Source organism: Parambassis ranga, chromosome 12 (genome assembly GCF_900634625.1).
Source record: "Parambassis ranga chromosome 12, fParRan2.1, whole genome shotgun sequence".
Classification (NCBI taxonomy): Eukaryota; Metazoa; Chordata; class Actinopteri; family Ambassidae; genus Parambassis; species Parambassis ranga.
Genome location: NC_041032.1, coordinates 6,356,013 through 6,381,534, shown reverse-complemented (window position 1 = coordinate 6,381,534; position 25,522 = coordinate 6,356,013). Strand labels below are relative to the sequence as shown.

The 25,522-nt window shown below is 42.5% G+C and overlaps 4 protein-coding genes across 4 annotated transcripts; 1 reads left to right on the top strand and 3 right to left on the bottom strand.

Moving 5' to 3' along the window:
• Window positions 1-224: 224 nt before the first annotated feature.
• dqx1 (DEAQ box RNA-dependent ATPase 1) lies at window positions 225-8,953 on the top strand. Its single transcript, XM_028417683.1, has 12 exons — window positions 225-563; window positions 1,904-2,281; window positions 3,544-3,737; window positions 4,252-4,702; window positions 5,449-5,745; window positions 5,878-5,977; window positions 6,456-6,614; window positions 6,926-7,117; window positions 7,261-7,386; window positions 7,516-7,706; window positions 7,804-7,994; window positions 8,249-8,953. Exons 2-12 carry the CDS (start codon window positions 1,943-1,945, stop codon window positions 8,442-8,444), a joined length of 2,436 nt encoding a protein of 811 aa, XP_028273484.1. The 5' UTR covers window positions 225-563; window positions 1,904-1,942; the 3' UTR covers window positions 8,445-8,953.
• Window positions 8,954-9,141: 188 nt separating this feature from the next.
• smyd1a (SET and MYND domain containing 1a) lies at window positions 9,142-13,812 on the bottom strand. The gene is made up of 10 exons (XM_028417684.1): window positions 13,508-13,812; window positions 11,608-11,784; window positions 11,106-11,319; window positions 10,873-11,003; window positions 10,660-10,698; window positions 10,237-10,423; window positions 10,071-10,163; window positions 9,829-9,992; window positions 9,556-9,724; window positions 9,142-9,472 (listed from the first exon to the last, which is right to left on the bottom strand). Exons 1-10 carry the CDS (start codon window positions 13,642-13,644, stop codon window positions 9,356-9,358), a joined length of 1,428 nt encoding a protein of 475 aa, XP_028273485.1. The 5' UTR covers window positions 13,645-13,812; the 3' UTR covers window positions 9,142-9,355.
• A 3,185-nt stretch (window positions 13,813-16,997) lies between these two features.
• Window positions 16,998-18,799, bottom strand: spra (sepiapterin reductase a). The gene is made up of 3 exons (XM_028417595.1): window positions 18,309-18,799; window positions 17,590-17,880; window positions 16,998-17,270 (listed from the first exon to the last, which is right to left on the bottom strand). Exons 1-3 carry the CDS (start codon window positions 18,769-18,771, stop codon window positions 17,080-17,082), a joined length of 945 nt encoding a protein of 314 aa, XP_028273396.1. The 5' UTR covers window positions 18,772-18,799; the 3' UTR covers window positions 16,998-17,079.
• An 823-nt stretch (window positions 18,800-19,622) lies between these two features.
• On the bottom strand, window positions 19,623-23,132 carry LOC114443501 (excitatory amino acid transporter 1-like). Its single transcript, XM_028417594.1, has 9 exons — window positions 22,994-23,132; window positions 22,777-22,914; window positions 22,437-22,641; window positions 22,312-22,354; window positions 21,549-21,829; window positions 21,223-21,456; window positions 20,829-21,023; window positions 20,616-20,750; window positions 19,623-19,833 (listed from the first exon to the last, which is right to left on the bottom strand). Exons 1-9 carry the CDS (start codon window positions 23,130-23,132, stop codon window positions 19,623-19,625), a joined length of 1,581 nt encoding a protein of 526 aa, XP_028273395.1.
• Window positions 23,133-25,522: the final 2,390 nt, after the last annotated feature.

The window sequence follows — 25,522 nt, the reverse complement described above, 5'->3', positions numbered from 1 at the left end:
TGTACATCTGTATCTGGCTATTCAAACCAGAGTGAAAGGGCATCATAGTAATGAGATGTAAAATACATCAGGAGGAGGTATCATTATCCTTTATTATTATAATTAATGAAGTTGAGTCAGAGAGCGGATCTTTATCCATTTCTGGTGTGTATTAGAATCGACCGAACGATGGCGTTAATGCAACTGTTATAATGCCAGCAAGAGAAGAAGAATCCAACGCCAAACTCTCCGAGGATCCCTGAATGCAACACGAGTTTTGACAGCTGGACAGCCAAACATGGCGGCTGCTGGTTAGAGCAGTCGGACAACACCTTCTTATTTTATTGTCTTTGCCAGCAGTCAGGAAATAACCGGGGACGGTAAGCGTTCACGGGAAGGACGTTGTACGGATATCGGCCATTTTTCTTCGTGTGTGGTTTTGATCCAGCGGTTGTCCGGTAGCTTACGGTGGTTTGTGAGTTACATAGGACGCCAGACTGAAGTGACATGACGACAACAACAGTGGGCTGAGGGCGGACTGCTTCTGTGTGGTTTCCTCACCTGCCTACCGGCATGTCTCACAGGTAAGACATGTTTCCAGCCTATGACTGCTCGTCCCTTCGTTTGGTTTGTGTTTTTTCAGTTTTGTTTAATTTAACGCTTGTGTGCCTGTCAGCTGACACGTCACTCATGGTATGATTTAAATGGCAGCTAATTGTTGTGGGACTAGACATAAATTAGACACTGGCCAAATATAGAACTGAAATGAGAACTTACTCATTTGTCCCGATTGAGAGACACAAACAGAGCTTTACAATATGTCAGATCACTTCATATTTGGTACAATGACTTGACTCTTTACAATGTAAAATAATCAGACAGCATCCTTTGTTATGATATACTGACTAATGTCTACATTGGAGGTGCAGCTCCACCCATGGGTGAGTCTAATCCCATTCACTGAAAGGGGCAATCTCAAATCTCACATATTTTTGTTCATTTAAGCAAATTTAAGGAAAACATCTGCTTCCAAATAATGTGAATTCAGAGTTGCTGTCTTTTCTGATAGTACACTGAATGTCTACTTACATTCAGTATTTAGTTTATCTAGTTTATTATAGAAGTTTCCTTGTGGCTCTATGCCTCTGTGATGATACTGTGAGTCTGAAATGAGTGTTTTGTTTGAATATCACACTGCTGCTGCTGCTATCTTTCCTCCTGACTCACTGCTGAGATAGCACGTGCTTCAATTCACTGTCTGTTGGGTGGCAAAACAGGGTCTAGCAGGACACATGGTGACCTACCTAATATACTATTCACATTCACACTACTTCTTTGCAGCACCTGTTTATTCTCACCTGCCTTAAATACCAAACAGGTTGTTTTTATGTGGAGGCGAGGCTTTTAACAGCCTGTTATCAGAAACAGACAGAATGTGGGTCAACAAGGGGCTGGAAGACTGGAGATCCTTTATTATATTATGTAATTTTATGCTGCTCATGTAGGTTTATATAGATTAAATCATGACGTATACACTGATGAGTTGACTCACATTGCTAATCCCTAGTAGGCAGATAACCAGTGAAATAGAAGCTTGAACTATTTCCAAAGCTTTCGTCTCTGTTTTGACGATTTTTCTGATGTGAATGAACAAGCACACCAGCAGGACTTACTCTGGAAGCTTATGACTGCAGCTGTGTTAAACCTCAGTGGTATCTGAGATGAGAAAGCGTTCCACAGCTTCCTCTGAAGACCCTGTTTGAGAGAATAAAGGAAATCCTTAGTACAAACAAAAGTTAAGATACACTTTGATACTTTTGGTAAGCTGATGATGTAGAACAAAATTCAACTCAAACATGGATCATTTCGAATATGAATTTTCTTCACTTCCCTCTGAGAACTTTATTAATTTGCTGTTCTACAGGTGAACCAGCCCCTCTCTTCTTTCTTATCCCGCCCCCTGATGATGATGTCATCACCATCAGCAAAGCCATCCACTACCTCCTCTCCATCCCAACTGAGGCCCTCCGCAGCCCTGGATTCTCTGTCTATGTCCTCCCTCTTGTCTGGGGATCTTGATGATGAAGGAGACGGAGCAACAGGAGAAGGTGGGGAGGACGGACTAGGAGACTTGGAAGTAAACCCATATGATGGTTTGCCTTTTTCTTCACGCTACTACACCCTGCTGGAAGAGAGACAACAGCTTCCTGTATGGAGGCTCAGACAGAGTCTCCTGGAGCACTTGGAGAGCCACGGCATGGTGCTGCTCAGTGCACCCAGTGGAGCTGGAAAAAGCACCCAGGTAAGCAGCTTAAAGAGCCACCAGCAAAATAACATGTACACAGGTCTCACATATTTTAACACTGGCTTTGATTGATGCAACTATGAAAAATAAAGTTCAGCAGCCTGGATAATAACTATCAAATGAAGGTATAAAAGGCCAAAAACTTTATAAACCAATTAGAAGGTGGCAGTCAAACTAACTTTTGCGCCCCATTTTTGACTATTGAGTATGTCTTTCTTCTGTCTTCTTGGTAACCTTGGACTTCAGGTGTCACAAGTCACCATGACTTAATAAAAACTTCTATTACAGTCGATCATGACATATTATTTACATCTTTCACTACGAATAATGTGATTCTGGGCAGGCATAGATGTACACTGTATCTTGGTGGAGGTGAGGCGATTGGGAAGTGCTGGCATAGACCAACTGCCTGCTAACACTATGTGTCAGTCTATGTTGGCATTTCCCTGTGCTGACCTAGTTATTATTATACCTGCTCCCATCAGGCTAATTAATGACAGCATAAACCACCCTAATAGACTTATGTTATAATCTGAATACTCTTCTCTTTAGGAAACGTCCTGGGCTCCTCTTTCCAGCAGCTGCCTGTCTTAAAATAAGGCGAAAAAAAAGCTGACCTCTTTTCCCAAGTGTGTTAAAGTGCTGCTTCACTCTGCTGCACAAGCTCATTACGGCTGTTATCAAAGCACTGTCACTTTGACCTTTGCACGTTTGCAGATTGCATGTAATGTTAAGTACAACCCGATGTCTTGCTCAAGATGTAATTAAGACAAAGGTTTTGGTGTAATTTGACTTTATTTACTATTTTTGATTCCAATAGGCCTATTCTGTTTGGCGTTTGTCTGAGACTTGAGCTGCACTGTCCTAATCATCAGATCTAATGAAGACTATGATTAAATATTTATTTAAGGTACATTGTAGAGCTCTGTTTGCAAGGAGCAGATGGTTGTGTAAATGCAAAAGTATTCATCATGACTCACCTTCACTTCATGACAAGTCCTGTACCACTTACAACAGTAAGAATGGTAGAAAGTAGATAATAGGACTTGAAATGGAGCTGTATTTGATGATCCAAAAGAGGCTCTGGGTGTCTGTAAAGTAGCTAGAAGAAATGGACAAAGTTATAATGCTAACATGGCCACAATAGAACTGTACTTTATACCTATAGAGCTGTGTCTATAGTGTTGTGTCTGTCTTTATTGTCTTATTACTACACCTCCTCTTGCTGAGTCTTGGTTTTTCCGCTGTCATCCTTGCAGGTGCCACAGTGGTGTGTGGAGTACGCTTTGTCCTATGAGTTCTCTCAGGGCCTGGTGTGTTGCTCACAGCCCTATTCAGTGGCAGCATCTGGTCTGGCCCTTCGTGTAGCTGATGAGATGGACCTCAGCCTGGGCCTGGAGGTTGGCTACAGGGTGTCTCATGATGACAGCTGTACACCCGACACCCTGCTCAGGTTAGAATGCATGGATATTCTACAGATGATGCTGTGTGTGCCAGCCTGGTTCCATTTGGCTCCAACTGCTAAAGATAGTGTTGATGATAAACCCACTAAAAAGGTTTCCAATATATCTGGTTTAAGAACGTGTGGGATGGCTTCAGGGTTCTTTGATAAAATACAACACATTTGTTCTGTTAAGTTACAGACTTAATCACTCAGAAGATCTTTTATCACATGTAATTATGTTCTACTTGGAGGTAATATAGATGCCTTCATTGGATTTCACCAGTTTATTTTGCTTACAGACACACCTTTGCTCTCTGCTTTCTTTGTATTCCTGCAATTTCATGTCCATAGTATCACAAAAAGTATCAGTGCAGTCATTCAAAGTTGATCCCTGTGTTCTGTCATACACTCTGTTGATGGAGTGGATAAAGTGCACATTCAGAAAGTTTTTAGTTTCCATAGTTGGCAGCTGTTTGTTCCTTGAAAGTGTTAACTTTCTGTGTGTTTGTGGCCCTCTCTTAAGGTTTGTTAGTGACACAATCCTGTTAGAGGAAATGATGTCAGACCCGCTGCTGCATCAGTATGGCATAGTGGTTTTGGATGAGCTCCAGGAACGGACAATGGCCACTGATGTGCTGCTAGGCCTGCTGTGTGATGTCTGCCGCCAGAGGCCAGATAACTTCCGAGTGGTTCTCCTCACTCATCCGACTCTGGCACCGCGCCTCTCCACCTTCCTGGGAACCACTGTCCCTCACCTCTCCATAGATAGCCTGCTCAATAAGCCAACTGCTAGTGACCAGGTGGAGGAGGCTGGAGTAGAGGACAGAAAATCTGTGGATGTGCAGAGTGTAGAGACACTATACAGGGATCTTTCATCAGGGAAAGAACCTGTGTCCGCCACCTGTCACATGGTGTTGGATCTGCATCGAAGAGGAGAGGAAGGAGATGTGATGGTGTTTCTGGCCAGTGCGCAGGTATGTGTCTCTAAGCTTACAGTCACATCATATGTAGTATGGACAGCAGCTATAAGCCTAGCCTTACATTTCCAAGCCTCACTGAGTAGGCTGTAAGTTACGTACAGATATATTTGTACACCAATGCTGCTGCTACTGGGAGCAACTTCAGATTAAGCATTTGCCCAAGGACACATCAATGTGCAGCCAGGTCCAGGGATAGAAGAGATTAAAAATGTTTCTCATAAAAGACATTTAACTGTCTGTCAGTTAGTATGTTAGTTGAATGTTGACCTAATAATCCTGTAAGTATACAAAGAATCAGTCTGTATGGTTTTATTTGAGTCCATAGCCAGTTTCAGTGGCAGCAGCCATGAGGCTGTTTCTTTCCATTTTCTTATGACACAGAGTGTCAAAAACTGGTCAAACCAACCTGCATTTTGTGTTAGGTGGTGTGTTTCACTACCTTTGTCTTGTAGAGGAGTGAATTGAGGACATGTCAACCTGAGAGGCCTCCTGGTGCACTGCAGGTGTCTGATGTCTTGGTTCTCACACACACACACTAGACTCTCAAGGCAAAATGAAACTGATACCAGAGCAGACAAAATCATGGATTCTTTGTTCATGTTAAGTTACCTGTACATATTGACCTTCACTATATCAAACACTGCATATTCATCTCCTTCTGTGTCAATATCACCACACCCCCTCCTCCTCCTCCTTGATGTGCTGCCAGTTCTGATCCTCTTTGTCCTTGTCTTGAGTAGGAGATTGAAGAGTGTGTGGTCCTGCTGGAGAAGGAGTGTGTCGCTCTCAGTCCTCAGCTTGGAGCTCTCAGAATACTCCCACTGCATGCAGGCCTGGGTGGGCAGACCCAGCGGGTCTATGAGTCCGACCCTGAAGCCTCCACCCTGACAGAGTATGACAGCTCTGAGGGTGTGGACAGCTCAACTCGAGGTGTGGGCTTCAAACGGAAGGTCATTCTCACCGATACGCTCGGAGAAGCTTCCTTCTCCCTGCCAGGCATTCGCTATGTCATAGACACAGGCCTTCAACTCAAAACTGTGAGTTCATGCTCAGAACAGCCTTGTAACATTGTAATTTAATCATGGCCCAGCAAAAATAACAATAATATAATAACCAGATAATACTAATGGACGCCCTTTTTTCCTACTTTCCTTCATGTGCTGTCACAGGTTTACAATCCCCAAATAAGAGCAAACTCGCAGGTTCTGAGGACGATAAGCAAACACCAGGCTGACATGCGCACTCAGAGGGTGAACAGCCACCTTCCAGGTGGGTCAAAGGTCATTGAGGCTGTTCTTCAGTTCCAGCCTTTGTTCTTTAAGGTGTCCGGACTTTTTAATTGTATAAGTAAAGTACAGTAAAATCTCTACTTCTGACCTTGACCAAATTTATGGAGATAGAATGTTGCACATCAGCTCTTGATGTCTACGCTGTAAATGGTAAACCTTCAACTTAAAGTGCTGTAATATAAATTCTATAATAAGCCTGTTTATGTACACAGGGTTAGGGTTAACCCTAACCCTACTATCCTTGTGCTTTGTTTACTACTGGAAGGCAGCATACAACCTTATTTAAAGTGTCTGCATGCAGGATTTGGACTTTGGCAGCTCCTAGTGGTAGGAGTAAAAACAGTAGACAGTAATACATATAAAAAACAAAGGAGAGTTAAATAAAATAAGAATATTTGTGTAACTTATTAAAAAATTTAATTAGGACTACAATATATTTTCTGGTGGTTGCTGTTTAGGGCTGTGTCTCCGCCTGTATTCACAATCACTGTACCAGGAGGGGATGGAAGAGGCTCACTGTCCAGGTGTGGTGGAAGAAAACCTCAGCCACTTGGTGCTGCTGCTCAAGAGGCTCGATATTGCTGATATGGGACAGTGCAAATTCCTGGACAGACCAGGTACCTTTTCAACAACATTTGTTTTGGCCTTTAATAGATTACAAAATTAAAATAAAAAAAACATGGGCTTCAGCTAATTTATTATGGAGTTGAACTTACCTAACCAAGGATGCCCTTTGTCCCTTTTATCTGTCATTGACACTAGCTCTGGGGAGTGCCTACTGGAGCTCATTGACATAGTAGTAGTGTCTCTGCTGTTCATCATGAACACTTATGTGTAAAAATACAGCACACAGAGTGTGGTCCAGCTGATCTTGTCAGTAGCCCCATTCCCTAACCCCTCATATTTCTCCCTTCCCCCCTCCACTCAGCACCTGAGGCTTTAATGCAGGCCTTAGAGGACTTGGACTACCTGGCAGCACTGGATGATGATGGAAACCTGTCTGAAGTGGGCATCATAATGTCAGAGCTGCCACTAGAGCCGCCGCTGGCTAAAGCTCTGATCGCTGCCTGCGAGTATGATTGTGTTGACGAGCTGCTCACTATAGCTGCTATGCTGACAGGTAACTAAAAGAAGGAAGTCCCTTCACTTCACCCCTCCACAGCTCTATTCAACATCTGTGTTGATTGTCTACATGCAAAAAGGTTCACGTGTGCCGCTTTTTTTATTAAATTAACTTTTGCTTTGACCTTTGTCCTTTTTCAGCTCCTTCCTGCTTAGTTACTGCAGAACCTAACAGAGAGGAGATGGCTGTCACACACTGGCGACCAATGATGCACACCGAGGGAGACCACATGACACTCATTAATATTTATAATGCCTTCATAGAGCGTATGTATATTTCACGCTTCATCACATACATTTTTCAAACAAGTCTCACTTCATAACACTAACCACCTGAGGAGAAAACTTTGGGAGGTCTTAATGATAATTGTTGAGAGGTCTGTGTGATAATTACAGATAATCAGGATGAAGCATGGTGCACAACACACTTCCTTAGCAATGCCGCCTTACGACTGGCTGTGGTGATAAGGGCCAAGCTGCTGGAGGTGATGCAGCGAATCGAGCTTCCTGTTTCCCCCCCTGCTTTTGGATGTCAAGACAACTGCACAAACATCAAGCGTGCACTTATCTCAGGCTTCTTCCTCAAAGTAAGCATGCTGATTTCATTACGTTTCAGTGTTTTTATTTCACACCTCATCTTTCTGTCTTACTAAGTTTACTAAGTCAATACCCTCTGCTCCTCAGGTAGCTCACGATGTGGACGGCTCTGGTAACTACCTCCTGCTCACTCATCGCCATGTGGCTCACCTCCATCCCTTCTCTTCCTACCTGTGTCGCCAGCCGTGCCCCAGCCCCCCAAGCTGGGTTCTCTACCATGAGTTCACCATCTCACGTGATAACTGCATCCTCATCGCCTCTGAAGTCCACCCTCAGATGTGAGTCAGTCCAGCATATCAGATGATGTAGATGTGCACATTGCTACTAACTAGATTTTATACATCTCTAAAGGCTATAAAATGTGTATTTTCCTGCAAGCAGACATTGAGCCAAATCCAGAACAGGCGTGTTGAATTTACAGGTTGTGAAATATTGTTTATGTCAAAGGGGTGGTATTGTACTGTTTACCACAGACCCAAGTATAGGTTACGATTCTTACCTCTGCGGTGATGTTGCTGTATCTTTGTGGTAGGCTTGTGGAGCTGGCTCCTCAGTACTACCTGGGAAACCTGCCATCCAGTGATGGGAAGGAGCTGCTGATGGAGCTGAGGCAGAGTCTGGAGCCCCCTTCATACGAGCCAGATGAGCAGCACAGCAAGACTCACAAAGGGGCCACGTCAGGAGAGAATCACAACCAGTCCAGCACTGAGCTCTGTGTCGTCCAGTGAGACTTTATTGTTTGGTCTGAGGTTTGGTACTTTTTATTAATTAGTCTGTGAAATATCATTTGTCTTTTCCATATGATTATTTTAAAAGGCTACACTACAACTGCTGTACAGGTGTCCCCAATCCCTCATTTGAAAAACATTCACACCTCTTTCATGTTTTGTCCTGCTATTTAAAACTTGTAAACTCAATGAGGGATTTGTATGTTTCTATAAAATGAGTGTCATTTGTATATTTTTAAATGGAAAAGTGAAGGAGGTGGAATATTTTATCAAACACTGATGTGTTTTTGTTAAAACATTTGGTGACTTAAGAGCAATAGACACTACTTCAGTGAGCTGTTCTACAAACTGTGACCTCTATGCAGATGCCCATGAACTGTAGCAGTGATGCACAGAGTTTCTATTTTCAGCGTTTTGATATTGTTTGGTTTTGCTGCTCAGATCTTCATTCTGCCTTTTCCTTTGTAATAGAATCTGTGAGCTTCAATTAAAACTGTTTTTCTGGTTAATCCTCTTATGTGTTTTTCTCCATAGATACCTGAGTAGAGTTTCACTTGTCCATGCCAATACGAACTGTGTCTATTTCCCAGCATATCTGCTTTTGTTCAGTCTGAACTCAGGTGGCAGAGTTAGCATGACTGCCTTAATAATAATAATTTTCTTGAACCAGCATTGAACTAAATAACTGATGCTGCAGTGATATTGTATCTGTTCTTTTATTATATGAAGTGTACATGCAACACATTGTGTTACATCTGCACATGCTTGTTGGACACTGCAGAATCAGTGACTCAGCACAGGGGCCGCTTGCAGTGCCTTAGACCACACACAGTATATGTACATGTCAGTGCACAGAGGAGACAGGTGTCAGGACGTCAGCAGGGTGTGAGCATCAGCAGCAGAGGTCATTATTACTTGCTTTCCTCAGCCTTGGGCTCTTTCTTCAGAGCAGCATCCCTCATGTCGTGGTACATAAGCTGATTCTGTTTGAATAGCTTCAGCTCTATCTCAGTCTGTGTGCGCATGGCCTGAAGGAATAAAGGATGCAGATTATTGATTTAAAAAATCAATCTGTGATTACATTATTTGTTGCAATATTAAGCTAACACACCTCCAGGTCTTTGGTGATAGCATGGTTGGGTCCATGTGTAATCATGAGGATGCCGTAAGCCTTGCAGATCATGCCATGGCCCTCCTCTATCTGCCCCGCATGCCAGAGGGTGACACCAGCCCTCATGATGGCTGTCCCCAGTTGGGCATTATTGGGGTGGTACAACTTCCTATTCAAGAAGGTGAGGGATAAAGTGCAGTCTTAGATTAAGGCCACAATCCGATGTTTAGATGTACAGTGCTTATATTAATAGTCATCAGTGTGTACACTCACTTGTATCCCTCCACCATCCTGCGAGCGTAGGCTGCAGCCTCAGAGAAGGAGTGCAGATATGAGAGCACCTCACTGATAACACTGAGCACACGCAGCTTGTACAGGTGAGTGTCAGCCAGGACATTGTCCTGCATCTTCAAACACTCACGGCACAACTTCAGCACCTGAGAGAGGACAAAGGAGACTCATTGGAAAGACAAAGTCCACACAGAAGGAAGACAAGCTGCAGCAAAGTGATGTACCTCCTCATAATTCCCATCAATGCGAGCACTCTCAATCTTCTCCAGACACTCCTTACTGAAGGCAGTCACCTCCTTGACTTTATCAGCACTGGGCTGAGAGAAACACACAGAAAGAAAATATCAAAATGAAAGCATCAGTCTCGTGTGTGTGTGGTTCCTCACTCACTTTGCTGTCTGCAGCAGCTGACATCAGGTCATCACTGATGTGCTGGGTGCAGTGCTCGCAAGTGCAGTCAAAGTAGAAATGTTTCTTCAGCTTGCTCTGACGGTCAGTAGCCAGATTGAGGAAGTCTACATAGCTGACCGTCAGTTCCTCATTCTCATCGATTTTCCTCAGAGCCCGGAGCTCAATCCTGAACACAGAAGAACAGGGGCTGAGGGTGGTCTACAGAACCAGCATGTATACAGTACAGTGATCCTGTCAATGCATGTCAGCTTGTGGAACTTACAGTATATCTTTCCTGTCCATTTAATAAATGTTCTGTTTCTGGTTCTGCTTCTTCTCTTTTCTTTTAGTTGATGAAAACTCTATTTGTGCTGCCAGATTTATTAATAACTGTGAAGGTGAACAGATGACAGCAGTACATACCTCCTCTGAGAGTGGAGAGCAGAGCTCAGGGCTGTCTGGCTGTGAAAGAAAGGAACAGTCAGTGAATTGAATTTTTATTTTGCTCTCGGTTTTAAAAAGATCATGAGCTGGTCATCCACTAAATCAGTCACAAGGCCTATCAGCTGCCAATACATAGAGTGAGGGTGGTTATTGGACGTATCGAAAGGATAGAGCAGAAAGTTTGGGACCTACCTTCCATGGTTGAGGATGACAGTACAGTTGGGCCAACAGTCATGGTTAACCAGACACAGGTTGGGGAAAAGACCCACACCAACAGCCTGCAGCCCTCTCTGGTCACTCATTGTAAATCCATTACACTTGATCTAGAGACAGGGTGAAGGTAAGCAGTGAAAGCAAGGAGAAATTGGAGGTTTATGCCTGACCTTAGTGCAGTGTAAATGTTGACTTAGACAAAGTACACATACAATGCCGAAGATGTGTGAGATGAACTCGACTGAGTGCTGTTTCCTTCCATAAGACCAATATTTCATAAACGTTTGTACATCAGTTTCGAGCTGTTTCAGGTCTTCTTGGGGCATGTCGGCCACATGGTCCTCCAGCTGCTCCACCGAGATCAGCTGGCTGTCTGTTGCAACGCCTGTGATCTTGTGCATACGCCACAGCACACGAGCGGCCAGGCTGGGCAGGACGAGAAGAATATAGCAGCTATGATTAATCCAGACTTCATGGCAATCGATTCAATGGTTACAAATATGAAGTTCTTTATTCATTCATCCATTCATTCAGTTTCAGGATATTGTGTATGTTAGTAGGCATTCAGTGGTGAGCTTGCTCAGGTGATGGCTCTTACTGTTAATTTACCTGTCAGGGACTCTTGTGTCTGTATCTGGAACACATATCTGCTTTCACTAATTTGTCTTCTGCATCATCTTTTCAGGTCCACACAGGATGGACTCTTTTTCTTACCGAATGTTCTCACTGGGTGCCTTGCCGAGCTTCCTGATGGCTCCACACTCTTGCTTGTGTTCATCCCAGCATGCGGTCTGGCAGGTGCGGTCACAGTAGTGGGCAAACTTACACTGACCACAGCGGTGCAGGTTGGCCTGACGCCGGAAACAGCTGTGACACACCTGAGTGAAAAAACTGAGAGGGGAACAGGGAATATGTTCCAACTGCTCAAAAATGTCTTCAACTAACATCTGACTAAACTTAAAAACACAAAATACCAATGTGTGTGTGTGTGTGTGGAAAAATAAATACAATCTTTAAGAAGGGCTGAAGTGTTGCAGACTCGATTGTCCACACCACACATCACACAGGATCAGACACAGTTCTTTGCTGTTTGGCTGCCAACAACAAACAGAAGCTTGCAGTGTGTGAGTGAACCAAGACGTCTCAGCAGACAGCAATATGTGTCTGTGTGTAAACAGTTTGCCTTTTGAAAAATAATCTCCTGGAACACTGTAGATTAAAACCTCTGTAGTTTCAAACAGCTCCTTCCTTACATTAGACAGATCCTCTCTGTGCATGCTTGCAGTGTTGGACAGCCGCTGTGAGCCAATGATCTGCAGCCACAAGCTCTTATATGGCTGTATACACCCCATGCAACCAGATCTGTGTCTGGTATTCCAGCACATTGACAAACCATGCTGTGCCTAGCCTGTAATACCCACACAACAACTATTTAGAAGGACAGAACATAATATGCACTGCATATGTTGCAGAATGCATAAGCTGCAGCTGCACTGCACTACTTCAGGACCAGCTGTTGAAATAACAGTGTGTTGATTGGACATTACACAACTGACCAACAAACACAATGGGAATTCCTCAAGTCTCCACTCTGGGGCCTCTCCTGTAATTGAGTGAATTAATTAAGTTTAATTTCTGTAATATTTAAAAACCTATTGAAACATCCCAGTGGCTCTGTGTGATGATGAAACCCATGTAAACCCAGGCTGACCTACAAAAAATGTCATCCCCCCCAACGCTACAGGCCCCCTCGAGCCTATGAAGGACTGTCAACATGGAGAACGAGCCTAACATCAATTCTCCCTTTGAGTCTGTAATATTAAAGTCTCCAAACCAAGACCTAAGACCTCAACAACAACACAACCCGTAGCTAATGTTAAAGCTGTACATAAATAATGGCTTTGTTTGACACACCGCAACAAATACTGCTATAGTTTGAACACACAACATCATCACTGCAGTGTATTTCAAACCAGAGACCAGTAGACCATCTCCCCAGTTCTCAGGTGTTTGCATTGGCTTCCTGTGTAAGAATATTTTCCTGCATTATAAACCATTATAAACTGCATTATTCAGCTGTCTCTCCCTGTAAGAGGTCTGCCTTCTGTCCACAGAGTCAAAACTAAACAGGGACGATCAGCATTCAGATTCACAGCATACCTGAAACAAACAGTCTCTCACTGACTTTAAACACTGTAACCTTATTGCAGCTGTAACGTCACAACAATCCAGTGTGTAAGCACTTTAATAATCCACTTTATTTTTATCTTCCAAAGGGTTAGCACTGCATGCAAAGTCACTTTAATTTCTAAAATAGATGTTTTTCCTGATAAGAAATGAATTGAATACTTGTGGTAGAGCCTCACTGCTGTTGAACATTGACTCCAAAAATATGTCATGCTCAAGTTCACATGACACCCTGACAGTGCTCTCACTGCTGGCGTCATGAGAATTTGGAAATTTAGAAATGAGGTCACAGCCCACAGAAGGGTGGCAAAGCCTACAGTCAACAAGCAAACCTTCAGCGTGTCAGCAAAAACATGCTCAGAGAGGAAAGATCAGTTCTCCAGTCATCTGCAAAGTCTGAACACTTAATCAAGCAGGAGACTCAAACCTGTCGAAGACCACAGCAGAGAAAGTGGGCTCAGCAAAGACCACCTCTCCAGTCTTGAGCTCTCTGGTGGCTCTCAGGCCTCGGCCTTTCTTCCCTGCATCAAACAGTGCAGCGGTCTCCATGCTCCCCACAGTCATTGTACTGGCCAAACAAATAACAGAGGACACAAAGAGGAAGGAGAAAGTGGCTGCTGGTGGGACGGGCTGAAGGAGTGGAGAGTTCTCATGGAATTCTCACTCAACATTCGGGTTCACTCTCTCCCTAGCCCGACCCCTGCCACAGCCAAAAATAAGTTTGTCTTCTCTAGGGGTTGTACCACCTCCCCTGAGTGGGAAGGGGGTGAGCGGTGGGAGAAGAGAGTGGCTGGTGTAGAGGACGGGGAGGTAGCAGAGGTGAGAGGTAGTCTGTGGGTGTCGTCCCCTTGTTTGGGTTGGTTCGTCCTGTGGTATTTTGGTCAGGGGCAGCTGTGGTTGTCTGTCAGAGGCACATGACAGGAAACAGAACTGCTCAAACAGATTCGGTGGCAGCTTGTCTGCCTTGTTTAATCCAGACAGGAAGAATTAATTAGTCAGCTTTAATGGTCACATATCACTCAGATTGGTTTGTTGTAGTTCTGATATTTACTTAGCAACACCAAAAATAATGCCTTGTTGATCTTGTCTTTCAAGAGGCTCAATAGTGCGCTTGAACCACTTGCAATAGGGATCCGGGCACACCCAGATATTAAGGGTATCAAACTGGGCAAAATAGAGACCCGAGTGGCGCTTTATGCTGATGATCTTCTTGTTTGTTTAGCCAACCCTAAAGTTTCCATCCCTGCTCTCCTGGACTATGTTAATTTATTTGGCAACATTTCTGGTTACACAATAAACTGGGGAAAGAGTGAATTTATGCCTCTAGGGGACAACCTGCCTCAAGAGTTCCTGGACACCTTGCCTTTCAGAGTGGTGGATAGTTATTACAATTACTTAGGATTAAAACTGACAAAGGATGCCACAGATCTCTTTAAAGCCAATTTTGCTGAGGTAATAAACAAACTTAAAGCTAATATTGAGGCTTGGAGGATATTACCTTTAACTATGATCAGACGAGTTAATGCAATTAAAATGGTTAGTTTACCTAGATTTCTGTATTTGTTCCAGAATTTACCCATTTATTTAAGTGCATGGTTTTTCAAGAAGTTGGATTCTATCATACTACCCTTTGTATGGGGCTATAGGTCACGTAGAATTTCTAAAGCTCATGTACACAAATCAACAGATGAAGGTGGTCTTGGTCTTCCAATTTTTAAGCATTATTACTGGGCTGCTAACTCCAGGGCTCTCACTTATTGGAAACACAGCAACCCTACAGATGAGGGACAGGTAGACATTCCCTCCTGGTTACAACTTGAAACCCCTGATCCTGACAATAAGAACATATCACTTTGTACATGTTTATTTTCTGACTCTACATTTGATAAATCAACTCAGAAAGATTTTGTCCTAAGGAATTCCTTGCGCATATTACGTCGGATTAAAGTGGCCAATAAGATCCCTAAAGATTCAATATATATTCCAATTTGTCAAAACCCTTTTTTAAGCCAGGGTTAGGATCCAATCCAGGATGCACATCCAATTGGATGTGACATTTACTATTTGGAAAAGGAAGGGTATCGCAACTCTAGCTGATTTGTATATTGACGGTTATTTTGCCTCGTTTGCCCAATTATGCAATAAATATAACATTCCTAATTCACACTTCTTTCGTTACCTTCAAGTTAGGCATTATGTCAAACAAAGGTTTGAACATTTCGAAACTATTCCAACCTCTCATCCTTTTTATGATAATCTAATGCTTGCTCCAGATTTAAAACATTTAATAACTAAATTTGTAGATTGTTTCACTGTCTCTGTCTCCTCTGAATTTCTTCGACAAGCCTGGGCTAGTGACCTACAATCGGATGTATCAGCAGAACTTTGGGAGAAAGCCTTGTCACTGGTTCACTCTTGTTCTATTAACACTCGTTATCGTCTGATACAATACAAGGTGATCCATAGATTGCATTATTCAAAGATTAAACTGAACAGAATTTTTCCATCAGTATCTACTCAATGTGATAAATGTTCCTCTGCTGAAGGGTCTTTGGCTCATATGTTTTGGTTCTGCCCTCAATTGTTTGGCTTTTGGTCTGCAGTTTTCAAATGGTATTCCAAATGTTACTCTAAAGATATTTTACAGAACCACAACCTGGCTATATTTGGATGTTCCACAGAGACGTTGGATTACACATCTGACCTGCAAATGGCCCTGCAACTTGGGATGGTGGTTGCGAAAAAACTTGTGCTACTCAACTGGAAATCTACCACTTCCCCAAGTTTTGATCACTGGCTTAGGGAAATGGTGTCTGTAATACAGATGGAGCGCCTTCGTCTGGAGAAACAGGATAAACGAAATAGGCATGTGACTATATGGAGACCCTTCTTGGCTCAATGCCTTAAAACCACATGACTTTATCCAATAATATTTTATTTTTTATATTACTCTACTGTACAATACTAGCTGCACACTTTGTCTTATGGTCTGGCAGGTTTTGTTCTCTTGTTCATCTGTGTTTTTTCTTTTTTTTCTTGTTTGTAAAGAAAACAATGGAAAAATTAATAAATATAATATTAAAAAAAAAAGAGGCTCAATAGTAAACCAATAGAAATAGTACAATAATGAACTTTATTAGACAGTAAAATTAAATTTCACATGAAAACAGATGTTTACAAGTCCCAGCCACTGGAAAAGGGTCAGATGGTATAGGTTTATTACAACACCATAAGGCACAGCAGCAGAACGCTTTCTTTAAATCACAGTCTCACAATGACACACAGAATGACGCCGACTGGGCATCACTCCAGTCACAACAAAGTACAGAGAGCACTGCAGCCAATCAGAGGCCAGGTCCTGCACAGAGGAAACACTCATACAGGTTAAGTACACAGTGCAGCATCGGCCAGTGGTGTAACCCAAGGTCTTATTGATTTTTTTTTTTCACTTTCACTAAACTTTTTTTTTACAGGTAGGCCAATAGAGCTCAGCCCATATCTAAGGATCTTTTTCAACACTAACAAAAAAATGGCAAATGTTTTGTTTTTTATGTACACAATGGTGCACTACACATCCTGAGCTTTGCATGACAGCTGAGAAGGTCACTTTATTTATTTTTGGATGATAATGTTCAAACACAAAAGCACAACTTCCTGAGATGTTGCAAATAATAATAATAATGATATTGAGACTATTAATAAGCTCCAGATCAATAAATGCTACCTTCGCTTTAATAAGCTAACCCTCACATTAACTTTAAAGGTCAACAGAAAACATGTTGTTTAATATGGAAACTATAGCAAATGGTTCTCAGGAGTGGACTAGAAGCCACGCAGACACTGACCAGTGAGTGCTGGAATAAACACAAACATGTCTTCATTTTCTGATTACAGCCTAAATGGCTCAACACTTTTTCTGGAATGGTTTGAAGGGCACCATATAAGTCAGTTCCTTTACCCGCTTTTGCCACTGAAATTTAAAACACTTTTGGAAACAGTCTACACATCGTAGACATCGATGTGAGCTCCTGATGTGTAGCTGTCTTCCAGCAGCAGCTTCATCAGCTTGGCACACGACGCCTCACAGGTCAGTAGCTTCCCCTGAGCACACATGTCTGAGAAAGACTTCCTGATGGTGGGATCAGCTGTTCTGGATCTGGCCTCTACCTGCATAGATGTGTCCAGAGGCCCTGGTTCCATTCAGAAAGCAGAAAAAAACAATGGCTGTTCAATCATCAAGACTGCCAACACCTAACCCTGCTTCAGACAGTGATGCCTTGTCTAGCAGCACTAGCAGTTTGGAGGAAAACAAAGAAGCCGGGCTAAGCTGGATTGAGTGCGGACACTCATGTGTCATAGCCAATTTGAAAAGAAAAAGATATGAAAATAGATCTGAACGTATCCATCTTAAAAGCTATCCAGATTAAATCCCACTGACTTTCTCCAGTGTGAACAGGGCCTAAGTGACTGGTTGGATTTGCATGTAAGTGCCAACACTCCTTTCCTTACCTGGAGAATAGTTGAGCACCCGGACGTCTGGCTCCTCTTCCGCCAACACCCTGAACGCCATCTCACGGGCGGCTTTGCCAGTACAGTACAGCACCCAGGAGGGGAAAGGCTGCAGGGCGCATAGCGAGGTGACGTTGACCACAGTGCGCCGCAGACACGGACGCTGTGGGAAAGCCTGCAGCACTCTGGCACTGAGGCACAGGGAGGAGCTGACGTTTAAGGATAGGTAAGAGTCTACCTCACCCATGTCAGTAAAGCTTTTAGCATAGCGGGACACATCACCCAGAGAGGCTGTGAGGGGAAGAGAGACGGTGTAACTACTACATCAGTTTTCATCAGCTACATCCTCACCATGAGGATAAGGGGTTCGTTCTCACCCTGAAACAGATGGTACCAGTAATAAATAATGCTCATATTGCTTGTACTTTATCAGTGGAGTAATGTTGAGCCCCTAAATTTCAAGGTGGAAGAAAAAATAATCAACAATGTTGATAAATGATATCAAATTGTAGGCATAAGTCAGACCTACAGGTGGGTGCACATATTTAATGTTTACTGTCAGCAGATGCATTTCATTTATTTCAATGAAAGTATTTTTAAGCCTAAACTGTTTAAGAAAACACAAAAAACACTAAACAAACAAAGAACAATGTCCAAAAACTTGAATGAATTGAATATTATTAGCTTGTGCCACCCAAAAGTTCAGTTTTTTCCCTTACCTGCGTTGTTGATCAGTATCATGTGATCTATTTCTTCAGAAAAATTCTCTTCAGACGCTCTGACGATGTTTTCCAGTCCCTCCATCTGACCCACATCTGCCACCACACTCTGCGCCTTCAGACCCGCTCTACCAGCCTCCGACTCGGCCAGCTCTGCCTGCAGAGCGCGCAGGTCGTCGGCTGAGCGGGCCACCAGCAGGAGCGCCGAGTCCGGCTTCACCAACCGAGACATCTCCCTCGCTATGGTCCGGCCAAAACCTCTGGAGGCCCCCGTAATGATGCACAAGACCCGACCCAGGTCTGTGCCCTCAGCGGACGACATGGTGGCACAGAGCGTGTGTGTGTGTGTTTGTGAGGAGAAAGTGGTGTTATAGAGCAAAGCGCTGGTCACTGTGCTGCTGCTTGCTGCTGCTGCTGCTTCTTCTTCTTCTTCTGGGATTTTTTTAAACCCACTTGTTGCCATGTCGCCATCTCTCGGTTTCTCTCTCCAATCACTGTGCTGTTTATGTTTGTATTACTGTATATAACACGTGTCTTCTTGTTGTCTCAGCCATCCAGGGGCCAGACTTCCAGCTCCTCTCTTCTCTTCTTCATGGAGAAATGGAGAGAAAAGAAACATCTAGAGGCATCTAGAGCAGGTCACAATAATACGATCAATGCTGCAGCCTCCAGTGGGAGGTACTATTCTAATGATTAACATGTTGTCTTTGGACAATAGTGGTTTTGAGGTTCGGGGGATTTTTGGATTCACACAGGCCTTTCTGGGTGCGTTCATTGAATTTTGACAAAATATTGAATGAATACAAACCTTTATATTTAAAGGGCAAGAGGTCATTGGTCCTAGTATGAAGTGGAGTTCATTCATTTAATTTTATCCTCATTTGCACAGTCTTCATTTCATGTTGTGTCATTCAACACACTGTGATGAGTGTGTGACATTTCAAATTAAAAGAGACACAAAAAGCTTTATACTGTTTATTTCACTGAAGATATAAGAAACAAAAACTAACACATCTGTCTTAACAAAAGGTGGTTAAGTCTTAAATATCAGTTTCACAGCTTCATAATGAAATCAGATTTAACATATTTACTGTCTCAGATCTACAGTGAATGAGCAGTTGGTAGAAAAAAATCTCATTAAGGGACAGAGTAAGAATGTGAAGGTGTCCTCACACTGGCAGTTCTACAGGAGTCTGTGAGTCTGCACCACTGAAACATGAAGATGTCTAATGCTAAGCACAATATTAATGAACAGCTAATGTTGGGACAGTAAAGAAATATCACTTTGTGGAACTAAGAGAATCTGAGGTCGAGCTACATGTTGGATTCACTGTGAGCACGTTTGTCGTTTTCAAAATCACTATCCTGGGAGATGAGTTTGTAAGGTTTCTTCCTCTCTTTCTCCTCCAGCACTGAGTTGCCCATCTCCACATCTTTGCTGCGGAGTTCATGACGAGACAGGAACTCCACGATACCTGCTCCAATCGAATCCCCCAAAACGTTGGTGGTGGTACGCAGACGGTCCCTGCACAGAATAGATCAAAAGTTACGGGAATAAAGTCGTAAAATAATGAAAACATTTTAAAAAGTTAAAGGTTCTTCAAAGAAGACTTACTAATGACTGCTTCATGCACAGAGATTTACAATTTAAAGCCATCATAATGGTTTGCTTCACACGTTTTCCTTGTTAGTTAATCTGGTGAGTATCATTTGATCATCATTATTTTACATGCTCTTCAATGATGACTGTAGTCAAATAAACATCAAGTGTACAATAAACATAAAAAATACAATCTGTAAAAACAACTGCACAAAAAAGTCAGATTTGTTGACAATAACCGGACTTTACAAATGATCTTAAAGCTTTAAATTTTTGTTTTTAAATATTTCAAACTTTACTTTCTCCTGCTCAGTGTGGAAAGTCCTTCTGAAGCAAGGCTTTGACAGACATTCATATGTGGTCCATCCTAGTTAAAGGAGAGAAGGGTTTTTTTTTTCTTATTACCCCAGTTAGCTGAGTAATTTCTGGGAAGGGTATTCTAATTGAAATGATTAATTTGGGAAACCTAATTATGTTTCTATGTTAAAACTCATTGCAAAAATATTCAATACAAAAGGGAAGATGTGGAACAAGACTCCAGGGAAAGGGGAGAAGTGTGTCACTAGGTGGTAGTAGATACAAAACTGCTTCTGACCTTTAAAATGACAGAGATGATTCATGTACAGTTACAGCACACACTCTGTGTTTGAATGGCTGTTACATTGATTTTTTTTTTGTTCTAGTATTTTTTACAGGAAGCTACTCACAGGAACCAATCAACCGCAATGATGAGAGTGATGTCATCAGTAGGAAGTCCGACAGAGGTCAACACAATCACCATGGTAACCAGTCCTGCTTGAGGGATGCCAGCTGCTCCGATGCTGGCTGCTGTTGCTGTGATACTTAATCAAAAAAACACACACAGATGAATAAAAATACGTGTGTCACTACTTCTAAAGTGTGGATTTGTTCATTTATACCTGATTGTAATGATCTGTCCAAAGTTCATCTCCATATTGTTGACCTGAGCAATAAAGATGGCTGCCAGAGCCTCATACAGAGCTGTTCCATCCATGTTGATGGTGGCACCAACAGGAAGCACAAAGCGTGTGATCCGCTTATCAATCCTGTTGTTCTCCTCCAGACATTTAAATGTGACAGGGAGGGTGGCAGAGCTGGAGATGACAACATTTAAAAAGACATAGAAGAAACAGAGCAATATGCTTTAAGTTACCATAAGACGAACAATAAATGACAATAATGATAAAATCTCAATCTGTGTGGTATCAGGTTTTGGTATGTCAGACTGTCAGACTTATGGTCTGGGATTCCAAAATGGCAATCAGTTTGTTTAAATTGTTGATAGTTGCTCACCTGGAGGAGGTTCCCAGGGCTGTTACCAGAGCCTGCAGCAGACCACCGATGAAGATGAAAGGGTTCTGCCGAGTGATGACAAAATAAAGAGTGGGCAGAATCAGAACACCATGGATCAGCAAGCCAATGATGACTGTGATGGTATACATTCCCAGCTGGCCGCCCATCTGCGTCAGATCATCCATCTCTACAATCTTTCCTGCAATGAGGAACAGGATACCGATAGGAGCATACCTGAGAGGAGGGGAGGAACAGACACTTATTACAGATAGGTGTGATGGTAGCATTAGTTAAACACACTTTGGATGACAACAGGTAAGTCGTACCACATGATGATGGCAACAAGGCGCATGATGGCTTCGTTGAGGCTGTCGAAGAAGTCCCTGAGGAGCTGGCCCTGCTCCTTCATGTTGCCAATTATTAAACCAAAGCACATGGAAAAGACCACCAGCCCAAGGGCATTGACCCCGTTCACCTGACCCGGCACCGGGATCACCTCCTCCCTGGTGATCTCTGTCACCTCCTGGGTGCCATTGGTTGAATTGAAGAAGGTGTCGTTCACTGTCACAGTCACATGAACCACTCGCTTTCCGTATTTGGTTTTGAACTAGGAAAGAGCATGAAAAGATCAGTGTTACACACTGGTGGCATTAATATCAGAATCAAAAATTCTCCTAAACACCTGTACTGATGACTCATTTGACCTGAGAGTTAATGGAGATTGTACCCTTTGCCTATGTTGACAATGACAACCTGTTAGTGATGTTATTGCCATTGTCAAAGAGTTATGAGGACAGGGGGCAGAGTAAGAGAAAGGTAAGAAGAAGCAGACAAGAATGGACAAAGAGGAAGCTCTGACTGTGGGTTCAAGTTGGGTTCAGGCTGAAAAATGCTGTGAACTGTCAGACCTTAGCTGGGCCAGGGTCTAACCTTTATAAATCAGGCTGGGTCAACCAAAGGTCACAGTTACAGGCGTCTCCATTAAAGCACTAGCTGGTTTAAAATTCAATCAAAACCTAATGGACACCTTAGTGAGCCCATAATGCTTTTCAAAGGATAAACTCTAAAATTTTATTAAGCAACGCTCACCTGCTGTGTGCAGGCCTGGACCAAGTTTGGGGGGAACATATTTCTGAAATAAAATAAAAAACATGTTTTAGAGGCGATGTTGCAGTTAGACTTTATTGCTATTGTTGGACATATTTCCAAGGTACCTGATCAGATCTAAGAAGGCATCAGCAGGACTGACTTGCTCTATGGTCTGCTGCTTTCCAAACTCATCTTTTGACCCTTTTCCAGGGTGGATGATGAGCACGATTATAATACCGATGAAGACTGCGATAAAGGTCGTGGTCATGTAATAAATCACAGCTCTCATGCCCATCTTTCCTGAGGCTTTGCTGTCTAATGCTGCCATTCCTTTTGCACAGAGAGACATGAAACAGAGACATGTTTTATACCACAGTCACATCAGCTCTAATTCATGTGGTAAGGTCACCTTCCTCATGTGGTCACGTTGCTATACTGTTACTGGAATGTATGAAAGGGTTGAACCTGTTATTAGACTGGAGATCAGCAAAGGCAGGACAAGCATCTGAAGCATCCTCATCAGCAGCTCTCCGGGAAAGGAGAAGTACTTCACTTCTCGATAGGTCATCTTATAGGGGCGCAGTGCAAACCCGAGAACAATACCTGCAGGGAGAATAACAGCTGTATCTCCGCTGCATCAACAGGAATGACTGAATGACGTCTGCTTGCAAAGCATACGCACCTACAATAACTGCTCCAACTGTAAAGAGCACAAAGGCATTCTTCTTGAGGAAGGCCTGCACATCCTCTTTGGAGATCTCCTCCACTTTCCTCTTGGCCTTCATGGTGCGTATGTGAATGCCTTCCCTGAAGCGCTGCATCCTGCTCAGAAAGTGTAGAGAGGGCAGTGAATGGACAAAACCTAAAGCCCCTTTACAGAACTGTGTGATTGGAATGTTTTAAATTGTCTCATTGGATGTTCAAACTTAGAAAAAACCTGCAGCTGTGCAGGTATTTTTTTTTTTTTTACAAGACAAGTTAGAGTCTGTGGGGGACTGACTCATTTTTGGAGCAAGCCTTTAGTGGCCTTTAAACATATCCCATGTTAGGTTCAGCAAGTGAATCTCACAAGAGAAAACTTTTAAAGCACTTTCATAGTTTAGAAGCTAAAACAGCCAATTAAATCATAATCTAGCCTGTCTAAACCTAGACACACTTTAAAGAAGTGGCAAACAACTAAAGGTCAGTCCAGCCTTTACCTCCATCACTTGTTTACGTCTCGACATCCGCTTTGGTCACTTTACCTTTGCCATATAAAAGTCCATTTAAATCGTCAGACTTCCTTTTAAATGTTATACATGAGACATTTCCTTAACTTGGTTTTAATCAAATGCAAAATTAAAATTAGAAGAGTGACAAAATGTTGTGATCTCTCTACATTTAAGCCAGGACCTAGTGCATGCTCCCGCTTATGTTTTAATGTAATCACAAATAAAGGGTTGGTCATCACATACCTGGTTAGGCTGGTGTTTGCTCCTCAGCTCAGCTTCAGCAGTGTTGAGGGATGACCACGCAAGCCTGTGAAACAGCAGCGGAGGAGAATGCCGGAGTTTTCCTGGGATTCAGCAAGACAGGATGATGTAACTGAGAGAAGGAGCTCTGAAGTGTGGGAAAGTGTGCTTTGGTGCTTGTACTGTATCAGAAAAGAGAGGAGGGGGAGTCTTTCAGAGAGGCAGGGAGGGGGGAGGGAGGGAGACAAGGAGGACAAGCTGGAAAGTGGTTCTCCCATAATAATACTGTTAGTGACACAGTTGCAGGTAAAGCCCAGGTGTATGCCAAACTTTCTTTGTCGAGACTTGATCTGAAAATCACCACTGAGGATTTGATTAAGGAACGAGTCTAAAGTTACACTTACTCACCTTGTATCCCATTCCCACTCGTCTTCCTTCCACTTATTAGGTGGTTTAATACATTGATAGAGTTTACACATGCATGTAAACTGTATGTTTGTATGTAAATAGTTTCTGCCATAAAACAATAACCAGGTTTCAGTGGTACACATCATCTCACTCGGGACCTGTTATAGTTTGAGGTAATTCCACAGAGTGAATGACACACTACAATTAGCAGAAAAAAGTAGAGCTTGAGCTGTAATAAGTGACCTCACTGTATGGAAAAATATTCCCCAGTGAAGTCGATTATAATTAGTAAAGAATACCCCCTGAATCAGGTCACATATCATTTTACAAACAGTATTCCCATGTCACTGTGACACACAGATGAATGAAATATTTCTTTAGATCTTTGTCGTACTGGCACAGGTAGTTTCAAACCACAACTATATATGTATTCTGTGAATTATAGAACACAGTGCTGCTGTGTTTAGTCTCTAAACTGTAGCCCTGCCCATCTAAACCTGAAATCTTGTTTAAGATTACTGAAAATATATGATCAAATTTATTAAATGTATCTCTATGATTTATTATATTTCCCTTAGCAACAACAGGTACATGATACGTGCGTGTTAAAACTGCTATTCCATCTGCCATCACTTATTGTTATCAAGGTTATCAGTTTTAATGATCTAATTGAATTGATTGGTTCACCATATTACACATCAATTATTTGATGATCATCACCTCAAAGAAACTGGAAGGGATTCACTAATGTGTGGCAGAGACAAAAACAAAGTGTGACACCATGTGTTTATCCATCAGTGAAATCTGTGTCCACAGGCCTCTGACAGTAAGGACGGATCATATCAAGACATCATGATGAAAAAGATGAACTCCCTCTTTCAAAACTAGATCTTCTAATTACTTTAGTCAGTTCTCTGTTGATGTATTTGGTCAGTGTGACTTGAAGCAGTTCATGTTCATCAGGTCAGTAAAAGTGGGAGGCTGCTCTCAGTTCAGGCTTCTGATCAGACAGAGTAGAGAAGTTTAGTAGTGAAGCTGATTTCATCCTGTTCTTCAGCCACATGTCATCCTTACACTTGCTGTGAACACAAGACTTAAACCTGTTTTAATGAGTGGTCAGGCATGACTTAATTTACACTAAAGCATCATCTGTAGACTGCATGAATAAGAACTATAAGTGAAGAAATAATAAACTCTTGCTGTAGATGGATAAAAGAGGAAGCTTGTGACAGGGTGGCACTGCTCTGGGTCTACTGCTATGGACTCTAAATACACACAAATGTATGTTTGTGAAGAAGGACCATCAGTAATGTGATGTGAAATACAACAGAAAACACACAATACAAGCAAAC

Excerpts from the sequence above, each read along its gene's own strand:
- dqx1 (XM_028417683.1), top strand. The coding sequence starts at position 1,943 with ATGATGATGTCATCACCATCAGCAAAGCCATCCACTACCTCCTCTCCA. Across the intron at positions 7,118-7,260 it reads TATAGCTGCTATGCTGACAG|CTCCTTCCTGCTTAGTTACT; the intron begins GTAACTAAAAGA and ends GTCCTTTTTCAG. Across the intron at positions 7,995-8,248 it reads TCTGAAGTCCACCCTCAGAT|GCTTGTGGAGCTGGCTCCTC; the intron begins GTGAGTCAGTCC and ends TCTTTGTGGTAG.
- smyd1a (XM_028417684.1), bottom strand. The coding sequence starts at position 13,644 with ATGACTGTGGGGAGCATGGAGACCGCTGCACTGTTTGATGCAGGGAAG. Across the intron at positions 11,004-11,105 it reads TCTCACACATCTTCGGCATT|ATCAAGTGTAATGGATTTAC; the intron begins GTATGTGTACTT and ends CCCTGTCTCTAG. Across the intron at positions 10,699-10,872 it reads GTCATCCTCAACCATGGAAG|CCAGACAGCCCTGAGCTCTG; the intron begins GTAGGTCCCAAA and ends TTTCTTTCACAG.
- spra (XM_028417595.1), bottom strand. The coding sequence starts at position 18,771 with ATGGCAACAAGTGGGTTTAAAAAAATCCCAGAAGAAGAAGAAGAAGCA. Across the intron at positions 17,881-18,308 it reads GATACTGATCAACAACGCAG|CCTCTCTGGGTGATGTGTCC; the intron begins GTAAGGGAAAAA and ends TTCCCCTCACAG. Across the intron at positions 17,271-17,589 it reads GGTGCTCAACTATTCTCCAG|GGCCTCTGGACACATCTATG; the intron begins GTAAGGAAAGGA and ends GAATGGAACCAG.
- LOC114443501 (XM_028417594.1), bottom strand. The coding sequence starts at position 23,132 with ATGCAGCGCTTCAGGGAAGGCATTCACATACGCACCATGAAGGCCAAG. Across the intron at positions 22,642-22,776 it reads GATCTCCAGTCTAATAACAG|GAATGGCAGCATTAGACAGC; the intron begins GTTCAACCCTTT and ends TCTGTGCAAAAG. Across the intron at positions 19,834-20,615 it reads ATTGCGGTTGATTGGTTCCT|GGACCGTCTGCGTACCACCA; the intron begins GTGAGTAGCTTC and ends TATTCTGTGCAG.